Consider the following 17,669-nt stretch of genomic DNA (forward strand, 5'->3'; position numbering starts at 1 on the left):
TGGGGAAATGACAAATAATTGTGGAGCTGAACTAACTTTAATCTTGTGTCTCACATAGTCCTGTTATCGTAAGGAATGTTAAGTTATGGAAGAACAACTTTGAAGCAATGAAGTCTTAGCATCTCTTCTGATGCCCTTAAATTCACTACATAAGAGTGGTACCCACTTTACCTACTTCATCTACCTACAATACCAGTGCTTTTCCTAATATCTGCAAACACAGTCTGCAAATGTACTTTCTAGTGTCATCTAAATGTTAACTTTCAGTCTGAATTCAGAACTGTGGACCTTCCAAAGTCTGAAGTCAAAGGTCAGGTCCAGTTCTTTGGCAGATTGATGAGAGTAAACCAGACCTCCAAAGTAATATAGTTTCTGGTTTTCATATCTGGGATGGCCCATAGCACGTATCTCCAGGGGGACAGTTATACCTGGCTTGGGCTTTGATTTTCATACACTAGCATGCTACAAAATTATGGGGGGCAAAATAAAGTATCACCATAACCTTCACAGTGGGCAAGATTAGCCCATTTGCCTATTCCTTGGACATGTATTTTAAAATAACAAATTAGTCTAAAAATATTTAAGTGAGTGTAAGGGAAAAATCTTTTGTTTCCACAAATGTCTCTTATTCTGAGCAATACTTCTCACACCAATAGTATGTCTGAAAATAGAGAAATGAGCGGAAAGTGCTACTAAATGTCTAACTGGGCATTATATTTGGGACTTCTTATGTGTTTAGTTTCTTGGATGTCATCCCTTCTGTATTTACATAAATCCAGAAGTGATGAGATGGAATATATGGCATTATCATGATGTGACTTTGGTTTTAAGTGACCACTAGCAAAGTCAGAATCCAGATTGTGCTTCCTCTGGTGCTTCATCTCCTTGGTGGTATTCTCCCAAGATCTCAAGTCTGGGAAGACCAGAATTCCTCCTCCAATATGCATAGTCAAATACTGAGAGTTTAAAATGTATGAACTGGAACATCTCAACAGTAAAGAAAGAAATAGAACATGTCTTTTAGCAAAAGAGCTAAAGACTGAAAAGAGTTGTCTAACCTGACCAACTTCTTATACTTGAATCCTCTCTCGTATACTTAAGTGTGGTCCTCCAGCTGGTGATAGTTCTCTTTAAAGTGGTCTAACTCTAAATGTTCTTGAAAGCACATCAAATCTGGATGTCTTTAACATGCACATCTACATCTGTCTTTTTAGGTAATCTGGATATAGTCTTATTTTTGCGTGACAACTCTTTTAACTGTTTGACTATAGCTATCAAATCTTCCATGAGTTTCTATGGTTGATTAATTTTCAACCACAGCTAATTAATCATGGTGTTGAGTCCATTCACTATGTTGCATTTTCTCCTCTGGACACTTTTTAATTTAATTTAATTTAATTTTTTAAATCTTTTAAGTGGTTTTCTCCAAAGTTGAGTGTAAGGTAAACTAAAGTCAAGTAAAATGAGACTCTGACATTAGTTTTTAGTTTTTTTAAGAAAGTACATTTTACGATTTCAAGTTAAGATTGCACTGACTTTTTCAATGACTCCAATATACCACAGGTTTAAAATGAGTTTAATATCAGTCCATTCCAGAACTCCAGAAAAAAGAAAAGATACTTTCAGGTGCAAAGGCACTAGCTGTGTGGGCGTTCGCTGCAATTCAACCTTTGTGTTAATTAAACAACTACCTCAGATTAAAGAATGCATTTGCATCTTGTTATAGTGGGAAGTGGATCTACACACATGGGCAAGGAACTTCCTATCCAGGGGGCATGTGCCTGCCCTATTATTCCTCCAGTATCGTTAAGGTGGGATGTGTTTTATTTATGTTATATTACTTAATCAAAAAGTTTCCACTAAATTTCTGTAGTTTTTTGTGTCCTATTGAAAGGGACCATGTATGCATTCTGTCATCTATTCCTACCAAGATATGTCATGATGAAACTGTCACATTTCCTTTATTAAATGAGAAGTGTTTTATAAAAACTATAGATGAATAATGAAGGTAAACTAGAGTTTAAAAGAACATCATATGGGGTTGGTCCCGTGGCTGAGTGGTTCAAGTTCCATGACCTCCACTTTGGTAACCCCAGTTCGTGGGTTCAGATCCCAGGCATAGACCTACTCCGCTCATCAGCCATGCTATGGAGGCACCCCACATACAAAATAGAGGAAGATTAGCAATGGATGTTAGCTCAGGGTGAATTTTCCTCACCAAAAGAAAGAACATCACATAAAATTAACATACAAGGATTAGGAAAACTCATTTGCATATTAAATATAGTTATTTATGAAGACATATAAAATACACAAAACTTCACGGCCAACTTAGCAAGTGAGGATTATTGTTCTTCTGCTGGAAACAAAGTACACATACCATTTAAAATATCATATCAGCACAGCCTTGCAGTTCATTTTCAGAACTCATAAGATCTTCAAACTGCTGATGCCACTTATTTATCTGATCCTTCCCAAGTCACTAAGATTTTAGTAAATGCTGTCCAAGTAATCCTATCTAAGAAATTCTTGAAAATATTAGGATTCAGATTTATTTCATTTAATATCTCTGCCTAGTTGTTGATATGCTCAGCCCAGTATAGTCAGACCTTAAAATTAAAAGCTAGTACTTATTAAAATGACCACATGACCTATTTATTATATGATTCTTTTTGTGGTTTTGTCTTTGTCTATGGTATTTTAATAATATAACTTTTGCATAATAGTCATCCTAATCTAATATAGGTGGTCACTATGGCAATTATGATATTATAACCCATCCAGGAAACATTTTTAACTTCAACTGAGTAAAATGAAATTACCAAATTAGGGCTATTTCACCTTTGCAGTAACCTGATATCCAATTTCTCTTTGAAAGTTAATTTTTTTCATTAATATTGAGATTAAAGCATGAAATGGGGCTACAATCAGAGGTGACAATCAGCTCTGCCTTGGATTTTACACCACTGACCTGGTTTTCTTCGCAGTGGAAGCTCCCTCCTCATGATTGCTTAGCTTTATTGTGCAGGGTGAGGTTATACACTGCAAACATGAACCGTGCATATTTTAATTTTTACCACTCTTGAATGTCTGGTATATATAAGACACTCAATAAGGTTTATTCTATTGAATAGTATGTTAGGTAATAATTTTTAGCTACTTGTAAGAATGAGTCTATATAAATGCACCAATAACTAGTTCTGTGCCACAAAAAAGAATTTTTCAAAATATTAGAGTTAGAGCCACTCAAAAGGTCATTTATCCAACCTCATTATATAATTAAGGAAACTCAAGGGCAGGATGGGGAGGTGATTAAGTCCATGGCCTCTCGAATAAGTACTAGTTAACCAGAAAGTAGAAACCAGGTCTCAACCACTAGTTCAAAGCACTATGTACTACACTGTGCTATCTTACAGAAATTTCTAATGCACTTCTTTTTTTTTTTGGCATCAGGATCTTTTACCTGACCTAAATGTAGTTGCAAGCAGAATGGCACATCAGCTGGGGCATAATCTTGGGATGCAGCATGATGATTACCCGTGTACCTGTACTTTGGGAAGATGCGTGATGGATAGTAGTATAAGGTGAGGCTCAAATGATATAGAGAATACGTTTAAATATTTGGGAGTGGCTGTTGATTAAAACACCATATTGTAGGGATATATTGTTATATATATTTTTCCTAATATACTCCAGGAGGTCTATTACAAAACCAGGCATGGTGGGGAGTTGCCGTTTTGGAACCAAGTCTTATCAGTTGATAGTGTCTCTCCTACTGATGTGGTGAGAGAAATTCTAAAACTCCATCTCACCATATTGCAAAAATGCACAACGATCAATTAGTGATTATACTAGGGCTCTCAGAAGAGGAGTACACTCTACATGCCTTGTTCTGTTGTCTTTGCTATAAACTATAATTTTCTCCTTTAAATCTTTACTCAAATATCATTCTCAGCAAAGCTTTCTCCAGCTACCTCATCCAATTTTTCAATCCTGTCCGCTTACACACATACCCGGGCATTATCCATCACTTCCCCCTTTGCCTTCTTTCCCCTCCTTAGTACTAATCACTATCTAATATAGTCTATGTTTTACACATTCAGCTTATTTATTCTTCTACTCCTCTACTAGAATATAAGCCTCATGAAGTCAGAGGGTTTTGTCTGTTTTGTTGACTGTTACATCATCATTGTCTAGAAGAGTCCCAGACACATACTAGGTACTCCATAAATAGTTACAGAATGAATGTCCAGCACCGCCCCACCCCCACCATACTGTGAATTACCTGCAAGCAAGGCCTTAGCCTTGCACATCCTTGAATTCCTTCATGTACGTGTATGTGAAGTGGGAACACATAGTACACTGTATATAGTAAGAAAAGTGTTTGCTGATGATGATCAGGGCTTCTATATATTAATTAAATGACGTAAAGTAGCTGAAGCACCCAAGCCTAGTGCCTGGCACAGAGTAAGAAATCAGTAATTGATATCTAATTTTACATCATTATCCACATAATTAGTAATATTTCCTCAGGGTCCCATGATCCCCATGCAACATATTCAGGTCTCTAAAATCCATCTGTATCCAATCATTGTGTTAATAATAATGGCGAGGGAGTCAAAGACAAAAGGAAGATAGAAGGGAGGTGAATTTCAGTTTTTTTTAACATTTAACTTCCTTTTAGAAGTATATCACATTCCTAGGATGTGTAAGATATTATTAAATAAATAGTTTGTTTCAACAAATGTTTATAGAGAGCTACTCTGTGCCAGGCATTGTGTTAACTAGGGCTTATTTTTTAAAAAATTGAACATGACACAGTCCCTGCCTTGAGAAGCTTGTTGTCTTGCATGATGATAAACAAATACATAGACTATTTCAAGAGGGACAAATAGGAAGTGATACAGAAGCAACAAGCACAATCAGTCTAAACTGTGGGCTTCAGGGGACTTTCTGGAGGACACATAGTCAGAGTATTTTCACTAAAACAGGATGTATTGGCTGTGTTTCAATAAGTCATTTTCTATACTAAAAAGCCCAGATATTACTCTGCTATAACAGTAAGACAAGAGTAGGAGAAGTAAATGGACTCTTCAGAGTTCACCATTTATATCTGTTGTTTCTAAATTCTTCATAAAACTTTCACAGCTGCTCTACCAGTATGCATTGATATGATTATTCTTTATTTTTAACTTGTCCTATCTCTAGCATTCCTGCGCTAAAATTCAGTAAATGCAGCAGAACCCAGTACCTGCAATATCTGAAGGACTATAAACCAACATGCATGTTCAATAGTCCACCTTCTGTTAAGTTAAGTGATTTCCCATATTGTGGGAACAAGAAGTTGGAGGAGGGAGAAGAGTGTGATTGTGGCCCTGTTCAGGTATTCGCAAATGATGTTGTCTTTAAATTACAAAGCTTATGCTCAGCTATAACCTAGGAGGGACATAGCTATTAATCAACCATAGTATTCCTTGTAAAGTTTTAAAAGCTGTGCTTTCTTTTTTTCTCATTTGAAAACAAGCCTCAGTGCAAGGCTTCTTACCAAGTCATGGATCACATCTCACGATCTTGCTGGAGGTCCACAGTATCACATTTGCCTGGTTTATATGTTAATTGGCTCTTCTGTGAGAAGACCCCACAGGTGTCATTCGGTCTCATCTCTCATGCACAGAGGGAATCTGTTCTACAAAATCCCTCACAGTCAGTCAGTTGAGTTTATCTCAGGGCCTTAGAAGGCTAGTCTGTATCCCAGTCAGACGATTCATGTTATAGAAATCTCTGTCTTGATGGTGCAGAAGCCTTCTAGCCTTTCACATATTTATTGCAGTCTTGGTCTCTGGAACATTTAGAATAAACATTTGAGGCAAATTTTAAAGTAATTCTTAATCTGTGTTTCTCCAAGATAGAAGCTGTTTCTTTCACGAGCTCGTCATTATAGGTATGAGTCTTAGACAACTACTTCAGAAATCACCCCGTATATATAAATCACCTGGGGGTGTTGTTAAACTGTGGATCATGATTCAGTAGGTCTGAACTGGGGCTGAGATCCTTCATTCCTACCCACCTGCAAGGTTAGGCTGATGCTGCTGGTCCCAGGATCACATTTTCATTATCTACACCCTAAACACTGCACAATTCAAAAGAAATCTAATAAGATGGTGATTAAGAGACTCCATGATCGGAGTGGGCACAGTGCCATGTCCAGGGGTTACAACATCAAATGTCTCAGATTAAATGTGAGAAGAGGCTCTTAACTTCAGAAATTGATGCTTTTGCCCACGCACATTCCTTGGAATGGTTCTACAGTTTTGTTGTAACACAAGAAGTGCCTTATATGACAGGATGCAGACAACATTTTGCAGTTTTAATTTTGTTTGAGCAGATAGGGCCTAAGTGTCCATTCTGCAGTTATTATCTAATGATGCATTAAAAAAACAAAGGCCCATCTGAAATAGTTGGCACCTTGAGAAAAATGTAAAACCAGACCTTCAGAAGTTGTATTATCTCACATCAAACCTTTAGTATAGAGAAGCAGCAGGACCCTTCCAGAGAACAGAAGTCTTCCAGAGAACAGAAGGTCACAAACTTTGGGCTTTGTAGGCTGCCAGTGAGGATTCATTAGCTGTAGAGTACTGAACAGCCATATGGGAAGGAAACAAAGTCAAGTCCCCAACAACAACGGCAAGGAATAGTCTTTATATACATGTCATAGCCAAGGATCATGCATTCGTGTTAACTCTGGAAGACAGGAAATGCTAAATTATACAGAAGCACAACTAATTAACTCTTCAAACAGGAGCCAACTACAAGCAATTTCTGATCTTTAATTTTTGATTATTGCCAGGAGTGCACTAATCCTTGCTGTGATGCAGACAAATGTGTGTTGAAGCCAGGATTTAGTTGTGCAGAGGAAGAATGCTGTGAATCTTGTCAGGTAAGATTCTTTGCTAGAACTGGGTTTCTCTGTTTTCAGTCTATTAAGTGTACATGTGACCAGAGTTGTCTGATCACTGAATGACCTTATGTCACTAATCCCAGATTGGGGCTAGGCTTTCTCATACCCAATAGAGCCTCTTATGAGATGCTCTGACATCTAAGCATGGGACAGTGCTATGTTCTGGGGGGTGGAGAAGTGGGTAAGCAGTGCTTGTTGTTTTAGGAGTGGTCTTATATGACTAGCATTATTTTTGTTCCATTGTAAAGCATTACCAACATATTTAACCTGAGCTGGGATTGTGGGAGGCAATTGGCACCCCAACAACAGTGAAATGAAAGGGAAAAGGATTGTACTGGAATTAGAAAGTGATAGTGACTAGTACATGGAGATATATTCCTAGGAAAGACAACCAGAAGTCCAAATGACTTTGTCCAAGGGTTTATTGACGCTTCTTTCATCCCACTAGATTGTGAACTCACAAAGGAAAAGAAGCATGTCTTATACATTTTCAAATACTTCCAGAACCCAGCACAATTAAATGCATACTGAATGGCTGAATAAGAAACTATTTCCATGGAGTTCCCTTAAGCAATGAAAGCCAGGGTATTTTTCTAGTTCATATGGAGAGATCTCATTTCTTGGGAGTAGAGATTCCTCATTATAGATAGGCAAGTGTTCCCAGTTGTGTAGAGAGGCAGGAGGAAAGGGATGTGCTGGAACAAGGGATGAAGAAGACGAGATAAACAGAACACGTATCCATTTCTCCATTTTATGTCCATTCCAACTCTGTCTAATGCTCTTCTAATACCGAATTTCAAAAACACTATCTTGTCATTCCTAAAATTATGTAAAAGTCAAGACATTTAAAAATGATAATAGTTCTCAGTGGAATGGAGAAGGAAGTCATGATCCATCTTTAAAACCTTTTTTAGGTAAATTAAATGGGCGGGCCTTCCTCCTGCTTACTGAATCTTATCTACCTAAACGTGTCCAAGATTCAGTCTCTTTGTTTTTCTTCAACAGATGAAAAAAGCAGGGTCCATATGCAGACCAGCAAAAGATGAATGTGATTTTCCTGAATTTTGTACTGGCCACTCTTCTGAGTGTCCTAAGGACCAATTCCAAGTAAATGGATTTCCTTGCAAGAATGAAAAAGGCTACTGCTTCATGGGGAAATGTCCCACCCGGGATGATCAGTGTTCTGAATTGTTTGATGATGGTGAGAGGCAATTAACAGTGAAAGATTGATAAAGATAATAGCCACTCTGTCTATGTTATTGTCCTGTAGGAACTTGGGGGCAAGACTGAAGACAAAGCCATTTGTGGCACTCTTCCAAGATATTACCTTGCATCTCTCTGGATATTCCCTTTAATATTAAGCGATATTACCTCTAATATTCATTGATTAGCTCAGTATGGGGGTTAAGGTATGTTTGCCACTTTTTTACATCCATACGTCTTCCTAAAATATCCTCCTGAGGCAATAAGATAGTTTTTAATTATTTATTTATCCCACCCTGCTTCACCACTACATGATACTGAAATTTCAATTACATTCGAAAGTAAGGTATTTTATGATTCATAATATTTATGCTTTCATTGTTTTACTTTTATCATACCATTTTGGATCCCAGAGGCAAAAGACAGTCCTGATATCTGCTACAAGATGAATAAAAAAGGAAATAAATTTGGATACTGCAAGAACAAAAAAAATAAATTAATACCCTGTGAAGAGAAGTAAGTGCCTTATAAAGAAAAGTAAGTGTCCTCAAAGAGTGTTTCGCAAAATCAGAACAAGTCTTATTCTGACAGCTGCTACCCTCTTTTAACTGAAGAGATAGGAGGAGAGAGAGCACACATCTCTGGCAGTGTGAGCTGGCATTTATGTACTGTATGTATTTGCTGAAGGTCATGGAATATACGGGAGGAAAGAAAGAAAAGATTTAAGATTCTTAGGAAAGAAAGGGAGAAAAAGAAGCTATGAAAAAAGAGAAAGGAGTAAACAGGAGGAGGGGGAAAATAATTAGAAAAAGTAAAAAAAGAAAGAGAGAAGGAAAGAAGAGAAGCCATAAAAAAAAAAAAAAAAAGAAAGGTAGAAGTTGAAATTGGGAGAATGAGAGAATTGGAAGTTAGATCTGATTTTAAAAATCATGAGCTGAGACACACTTCCCAGATTTGTTTATGACATTTGGCAAGGCATTTTGTGTGTCACAAAACAGGATTTGAACTCAAAATAACAAGAAAACCCTACAGTCAAGCTCAACTCTGCTCCTAAATATGTTAGGTGCAAATGGGCAGTCACCTAACTTTCTTACATCCAATTGCTGTCTGATCTGTAAAACGAGGGTTATAATGATAGAAACCTCCGAAGTTTGTTGTGAAAATCAACAGATGTGCTCCATATAAGAAAAGATAAGATAAATCTTAGTGTCCTGATTAAAGTTTTGCTAATTTAAATTACTAATAAGAAATATTCTTCTGTAAACTTGAGGTAATATTGATTTGTGAGAATCACAGAGATATCATAAAGAAATACAATCACTTTACATCTTCATCTACTCATCTCAGTTCCCAGGGTCAGGACTTTGACGCCCAACGGTTTACCCTGACGCTCCTGGCCTCTCTGCAGCCTGCTGACAAGGCTGGGTCTAGGAAAAGTGACCAGACCACTTCACTGGCAACACAGTCTCTCAAGTTCTTTTTCTGGTTCTGAGTCTGAGAATCTCTCTTTTTCTTTCAGAGATGTCAAATGTGGAAAGTTATACTGCACTGGAGGGAAACCGTCATCTCTCCTTGGAGAAGAAAAGATCTATCACCTTAAAAAATCTCCAAAGCAGAATTTCTCCATTGACTGCAAAACCTTTTTTTTATATCATAATTCTAAAGATTTTGGCCTGGTTGCTCCTGGAACAAAATGTGGAGATGAAATGGTAAGATGAACACCCTTTGTTTTATTAAAACTTTTTGGTTCAGCCACTTTAAAACATCATTGGATCCTATCACTGGTTCCAGAGGGCCCAATATGGGACAGCAGAAAAAAAATGACAACTTGTTTTATTAGGCAGAGTAGCAATGACACTGTAATAAATGTTCATTTTGACTAATCTTTGTTATACAAAATGATATGTAAATGTTATAAATATGCTTAATTTTTACAATAGACATCTAATGAAATTATAGAGGCAATTTTTTGAATTAATTTGTCAGTGAAGTACCTATACATTCTTCATTTAGCTCTTCACTCAACCATATTTACTGGGCACATACTATGGTGCCAGTAACTGTACATAGACAATGTAAAGATGAGTGTTTTTGACAATTTCATAGATTAATTAAATCTATCATTACAATCCAACATAAGTGTTTTCATAGTGGTGTGACCAATGTGTATTTGAGTCCAAAGGAAGAAGTGACTGGCTTTATTTCAGAATATGGAATAGCACCATATGATGCCATTAAATGAGTGATGTTTCAGCTTTGACTTGTCGAACAACAATTTTCAACACACAGAAAATTGAGAAAAGGCTTTTTAGAAAGAAATACTTGCATAATATGCAAAGATATGAAACATATGGCTAGTCAGGTAACTGAGAATTTTAGGGTGAAATGGCCAAAAAATGAAGTTGAACAGGTAGAATCAGGCCAGATTGGAAAGCGTATATCATTTCAAGATAAAAACTTTAGAATGTGTACTAAAAACAACAGCTAGCTCATCAAAGTTTATAAACACAAGAATATATGGAAAACATATTTTATTTAAAAATTAGCTATTCTGAATTGAATAGTTTGTGGATATGGCTTCTTCTTTCTCTTTCTATGTTAACCACATACAAATATTACAGTGTAATTCATATAATGTGATAGAGAAATAAATTGGAAAACAAAAACTGAGAATGCAAAGAAAGAAATTAGAATTTAACAATTTAATAGACCTATATTTCAAGTCCAAATATTTAACTATGCAGTTTCCCATTAAAATGGCTAAATAAATATCAAAATGGTGAGGAATCTCTATTTGTGAAAATTTAGGTATGTGTCCAACACACATTAGAAAGTTCAAGGACTTACAACAAGATAGAGTGTTATGAGACATCAGGTTGAAGAAAATACCAAACAATTTTCTATTCACTTCAGTAAGGAAAATCAGCCAGAGGTGCAAAGCGAAAGTATAACATCACCTTCATAGAACTCTATTAAGAGTGGCAGAGATTGAACAAAGGGGTTGAAAAGGGAGCAGTTTTTAGGAACACATCTTGATCTTATAAGCATGTTGTGACCATGTACTACCACGTAGAGTACCTATTCTTTCAAGAGAAGTCTTAGTACAGAGGCACAGTAATCACAATGGTGCCAATTATTGAATCAGTTCATAATGAGGAAATTCATGCACAGCAAATACCAGTCTACAGAGGTATCACAAAGATACTAGTTACAGAATTTTTCATTTAATTTTTTACATTGACCTACTATTTTTAAACATGAGGAACTTAAAATGTTTTAAAAACATTCTACTTTGTCTTAGTAGGTATTCTATCTGAGTAAATTTTAATTTGGCATGGGAAAAGAACATGGGAAAAGAAGGCAAACATCTTTCATTGCCCCTGGGTGCCCTTTTTCATAATTATACTACAGACCTTTCAACATAGATAAGAAAAAGAAAAGAAAAGGAAAAGAAAGAAAAGAGAAAGGAAGAGAGGAGGATAGTAAAGTGGAGAGGGAAGAAGAGTAGAAGGGAGCAAATTAGTTAATCCATTCTCTGGCACAGAGGAATTGCTTCAAAACTGTCTCTGTAGTTATCTCTTATTATAAACATACAAAAATGTCAAACTCAAAATGTGAAACATCTCAATATTTCCCTTTATTTGAGCCTGAAATACTTGAAGAGAGATCTACATCGGTTTTAAAACAGTCCCCCAGTGTTCAATCATGTATATAGAAAATCCATTATGTAAGGATAAACAAAGAGGACAAACCAAAACAGACACAAAGGAACCCAACAGTGTGGACAAAGGAGACCAATCTGAGGAATCATAGATGATAGTGCCCTGTGAAACAGATATACATTAAAACAGAGGGAAATCCTGTAGAAAAAAGATAAATTTACATTTTTATAATATTTAAAAAGATAAATCTACAAAAAATGGTATAATTTGAAAACAAGAAGCATTGTCTTCAAAGTACAAAATAAATCATGATTGCTGGCTTATATGTAATTTGGGCAGTAGGTCATAGAATAGATACCACAAAAAAGTAGTAAATTAGAATCTAAACTTCTTAACACAGAAGAATAAGATAAAGGAATTTTTTAAAAATAGAATAAAATGATTAAAAGCTGTAAAAACAGCTCTAAGAAATCTGATACAGATTTAACAGAAATTACAGATAGAGAAAATAGAATCGAGGTAAAAATATAATTAGGGAAATAATAATGAAAAATGTTCCTGAGCCGAAGGATGCATAAAATAAAAACTCAGTACCAGGAAAAATTCTTAGAAAGAGATGAGCATTTAGAACTACCCTGAACTATACCATGAAGTCAACAATAAAGAAAATGCTCTATAAGCACAAAAGAAGGTAAGCATCACTTTTCAACCAGAAAATTATCAGGTCTCTATCATGTTTATCGCCAACAAAAAATACCAGAAAATAATAGAAAGTCTAGAGAGCTTTAAGGAATGGAAATATTGGGATCCTAAAACCATACATACAGCCAAGTTATTATTCAGGACTTAAAGCAATAGAATGACACCCTCACATACCTTATTACTAAGAAAATATACAGCAAATTATACAGCATTTATTTTCTGTAGAGAAAAATAGTCAAGAAAGTACTCCAGCAAAGTGGGAAATGAATTTAAATTGAAAAGTTAAAATGAAAAGATAGGATATTAAAGAAGTAGTTGCAAGCAAAAAATTCTATAACTCTTGTGAGTAAATTATAGTTATCTATTATTAATATATTTATTATGAGAATTTTAAAAATATCTTGAATAGCAGTGAATAATAGCAATTTTTGCAAATCTGAAATCTCCACTTTCTCAAACAAAAAGAACTGAGAAGAAGAAGAAGGAAGTAAAAATGTGACAAATGCTTGATTTTACTTAAGGAGGAGTTAATGCTTATTTGGTCTGGAACATAATGGAGTGATTTAGATTCAAATATTTTAATGTAATTGAATCAATGTTTAGAAAATAGAATATATAGCTTTCAAGTTAGAAAAAATTGTGGAAAAAAGTGATAAATATAAAAAAGGTAACTTATAATGTCTAACATTAGAAATCATATAATAAGATGAAAGAAGTGGGATTAAACATATAATGACAAATAGGAATGGATTAAAATTTCCCTATTTCAGATTTTAAAATAATCTTTGAACTGGTAGCAACAAAGAACTTCCAGGCAGTGACATCAGCAAGATGGTGAAATAGGAGGTCCCCTACTCATATGTCCCCACAGCAACAATAATTTAGCAGCCATCCATGGAAAAAGTCCCTTTGTAGGAGCTTTGAAATCCAGGTAGGAGTTTGCAAAACCTAGGCGGAGCCCAAGATGAAAGAGGTCCATTTTGAGAAAGTAGGCCCATGCCTAGGTGCAGGTTTGTTAACCATAGTCCTAGATGCAGACCCAGAAATAACTCTCTTTCCTTGTTGACTTGGCTTGGGCCCCATTTGACCTTGGTCCTGGCACCAAAACATCTGCCACAGCATCCATCCATATCTCTGGAGGTAGACCTGCAGATCTTGGTCCAACTGTGAATCCAGAATAGGTTCTGTAACTCAGTTCCAGTCCTTCCCAAGCTCAGGCCTTCCTCCCCCGGGAATCACCAAGATAAACACCTGTCAATGCTTCCAGGGGCAGGCTTGCTGATCTGGGCCCTGGCTGTGGACACTGAAGTAGCCCTTGAATGAGTTGCAGCCCTGCTAAGCCAGTGTGTGGTGTTAGTTCTGCCCACCTAGAGACCTGCCCAGTGACCCAGCAGGAGCCCTCCCAAGGATCCAACAAGTGACATACCCATCTGTGCACCTGGTAACAAGCCTGCTATCTATGGACTCCACTGCAGATGCTGTAGTGGACCCTTGTCATGGTGCCTGTTCACTTGGCCAATGTCCTGGAGGCACTGCTGTCCACCCAGGGATCAGGCAGAATCCATGTCTGCTCAAGTCCTTAGTCACGGGACAGAAAATCATAGACTAGGCAACAGTCACATAACCTGGCTCCAATCCCATTCAACTGTAATCCTGGAGGTAATTACATCAGCCTGGGGACCCAATAGGAGGTTTTTACTTGACAAAACAGTCTGGAAAAGCTGGAAGAGATGTCTGCTCCTTGAAATGCACAGACGCCAACACAAGGCTACATGGATCATTAAAATTCAGGTAAATATGATACCACCAAAGGAAACTAATAAAGCTCCAGCAACTGACCCCAAAGAAATGGAGATCTAAGATTTGACTGAAAAAGAATTCAAAATAATTATCTTAAAGAGGCACAATAGGATGCAAGAGAACACAGACAGATGATTAAATGAAATCAAGAAAGCAATGCATGAACAAAATAAGTTTAAGAAAGAAACAGAAATCATAAAAAAGAACCAAACAGAAATCCTGGAGCTAAAAAATACAATAACAGAAATGAGAAATTCAATAGAAAGCTCCAACAGCAGACTAGATCATTCAGAAGAAAGAATCAGCAAACTTGAAGACAAGTCATTTGAAATTAGCCAGTTGGAGGAACAAAAGAAAAAAGAATGAAAAATAGTTTAAAAAGCATATGAGACTTATAGGACACAAATGAGAAAATGAATATAAGCATTATGGGAGTCTCAGAAGGATAAAAGAGAGAGAAAAGGGCATAAAGCTTATTTAAATAAATAATGGCTGAAAATTTCCCAAATATTGGGAGAGATATGGACATTCAAATTCATGAATCTCAAAGGACCTCAAGCAAGACTAATCCAAAAAGATTATTCTGCAACACATTATAACCAAAGTGTCAAATGTCAAAGACAAAGAGAAAATTTTGAAAGCAGCAAGAAAAGCGACTTATCACATACAAGGGAATGCCTATAAGATGATCAGCAAATTTCTCCACAGAAATCTTGCTGGCTAGGAGAGAATGGGATGATATACTCAAAGCACTAAAAGAAAAAAGAACTGCTAACCAAGAATACTACAACCAGCAAAATTATCCTTCATAAAGGGAGGAGAGTTAAAGACAGTCTCAAACAAAATCTGAGGGAATTCCACCACTATCCCTACAAGAAGTGCTAAAGGGAGTTCCTTAAGCTTAAACGAAAGGATGCTAAGTAACAACATGAAAACATTTGTAGTATAATGCTCACTGGTAAAGGTAAATATAAAGTCAAATTCTGAATGCTCTAATACTGTAATGGTGGTATGTAAATCAATTTTAACTCTAATATAAACGTTAAAAGACAAGAATATAAGAATAACTATAGATACAATGATTTGGTAATGGATATACAATATAAAGAGATGTAAATTGTGACATCAACTGCATGAAATACGGGGTGAAGAGAAGTAAAAGTGTAGAGTATTTGTATGCAATTGACATTAAGTTGTTCTCATCTTAAAGTAGACTAATGCAAGTATAATATATTTTATGTAAGCCTCATGGTAACCCAGAGGGGAAAAAAACTTCTAGTAGATACTCAAACGATAAACAGAAAAGAATCAAAGCATACCATTACAAAAAATCAACAAATCACAAGGGAAGATAGCAAGAGAGGGAAAAACAACAAAGAAATTACTAAAGAGTCAGAAAACAATTAACAAAATGACAGTAGTAAATCCTTAGCTATCAATAATTACATTAAATTTAAATGGATTAACATTTAATCAAAAGACACAGAGTGACTGATAGGTTTAAAAAAAGAGAGATCCTACAATATGCTGCCTACAAGATAGATGTTATTTTTAATGACACAGATAGGCTAAAAGTAAAAGGATGAAAAAGGTATTGCATGCAAAAGGCAACCACAAGAGAACAAGAGTGGCTATCAGACAAAATATACTTTCAATCATAATCTGTTACAGAAACAAAGATCACTATATTATGATAAAGGTGTAATTCATCAAGAGGATATAACAATTGTTAAGTATATAGGCATCCAACATTGGAGAACCTAAATATACAAAGCAATTATCAACCAAACAGAAGGGAGAAATACAGTACAATAATAATAAGGGTCTTTAATATCCCACTTTCAACAACTGATAAATCATCTAAACAGAAAATCAAAAAAGAACCAGTGGGCTTGAATAACTTTATAGATCAATTGGACTTAAGATATATATACAGAATATTCCATTCAAAAGCAGCAGAATCACACATTTTTCAAGTGCACTTGGAATGTTTTCCAAGATTGATCATATTTTGGGCTACAAAGCAAGTCTTAACAAATTGAAGAAGACCACAATAATATCAAATATCTTTTCTGACCACAATAGTATGAAACTAGAAATCAGTAACAGGAGGACAATTGGAAAATTCACAAATATTTGGAAACTGAACAATATATTCTTGAACAACCAATGAATAAAGAAGAAATCAAAAGGGCATTCAAAAAGTATCTTGGACAAAAAAAAAAAAATGGAAACACAACGAAACTTACGGAATGAAGAAAAACCAGTTCAAAGACGGAACTGGATAGCAATAAAGCCTACATTAAGAAAGAAAAAAGATCACAAGTAAACAACCTAACTTTACTCCTCAGGAAACTAGGGGAAAAAAACACTAAGCCTAAAATTAGCAGAAGGAAGGAAATAACAAAGATTTATAGAGCAGAAATAAATGAAATAGAGACAAGAAAGACAATAGAAAATATCAACAAAACTAAGGATTTGGTTTTTTAGACAAAGAAAATTGACAGAACTTTAAGTAGACTGATGAAGAAAAGAAGAGAGTGGACTCAAATAATAAAATTATAAATGAAAGAGGAGATATTACAACTGATATCACAGAAATACAAAGGATCATAAGAAGATACTATGAACAATTATACAGCAACAAGCTGAATACTTAGAAGAAATGGATATATTCCGAGGAACATACAACTTACCGAGACTAATTGGTGAAGAAATAGAACATCTGAACAGAACAACGTGAGTAAGCAGATTGAATCAGTAATTGATAATCTCCCACAAGAGAAAAACCCAGAATCAGATGGCTTCACAGGTGAATTCTACCAAAAATTTAAAAAAAAATTAGTGCCATTCCTTCTCAAACTCTTTCAAAAAGTTGAAGAGGAGGGAACACTTCCAAACTCATTTTATGTGGCCAGCATTATCCTCAGATCAAAGCCAGATAAGGAAACTATAAGAAAAGAAAATTATACGCCAATATCCTTGATGAACATAGAGGCAAAAATTCTCAACAAAACACTAGCAAACTAAATTCAACAGCCCATTAAAAAGATTATACACTACAATCAAGAGGGATTTATCCATGGGATGCAAGGATGATTAGACATATACTAATCAATAAGTGTGACATAGCACATTAAGAAACTTGATATAAATAATAGAAGAAAACGTTGCAATTATAGTGGTAGAATTTTGCATAGATTAACATTTGGAGAATTAATAAAAGTATAGACATTTTAATAATTAACGAGTTTGTATATAACAATATTTGAATGCATAGTACATTATTTTCAAACATCCATCAAACATTCAAAGAGGATTTCTTCTGCCACAGAATATTCTAC

General features: G+C 35.5%; 1 protein-coding gene across 3 annotated transcripts in view; it reads left to right on the forward strand.

The window, feature by feature from the left end:
* The window catches only part of ADAM7 (ADAM metallopeptidase domain 7), a 65,529-nt gene that overhangs the window by 35,398 nt on the left and 12,462 nt on the right, over positions 1-17,669 (forward strand). For all 3 annotated transcript variants that reach the window (XM_014737834.3, XM_070256226.1, XM_070256234.1), the window contains 7 exons: positions 1,727-1,811; positions 3,454-3,584; positions 5,209-5,383; positions 6,848-6,937; positions 7,964-8,159; positions 8,575-8,677; positions 9,681-9,870. In XM_014737834.3, the coding sequence (XP_014593320.3) occupies positions 1,727-1,811; positions 3,454-3,584; positions 5,209-5,383; positions 6,848-6,937; positions 7,964-8,159; positions 8,575-8,677; positions 9,681-9,870 (970 nt within the window). The remainder of the gene's footprint in view (positions 1-1,726; positions 1,812-3,453; positions 3,585-5,208; positions 5,384-6,847; positions 6,938-7,963; positions 8,160-8,574; positions 8,678-9,680; positions 9,871-17,669) is intronic.

The sequence above is a fragment of the Equus caballus genome, chromosome 2 (genome assembly GCF_041296265.1).
Source record: "Equus caballus isolate H_3958 breed thoroughbred chromosome 2, TB-T2T, whole genome shotgun sequence".
Classification (NCBI taxonomy): domain Eukaryota; kingdom Metazoa; phylum Chordata; class Mammalia; order Perissodactyla; family Equidae; genus Equus; species Equus caballus.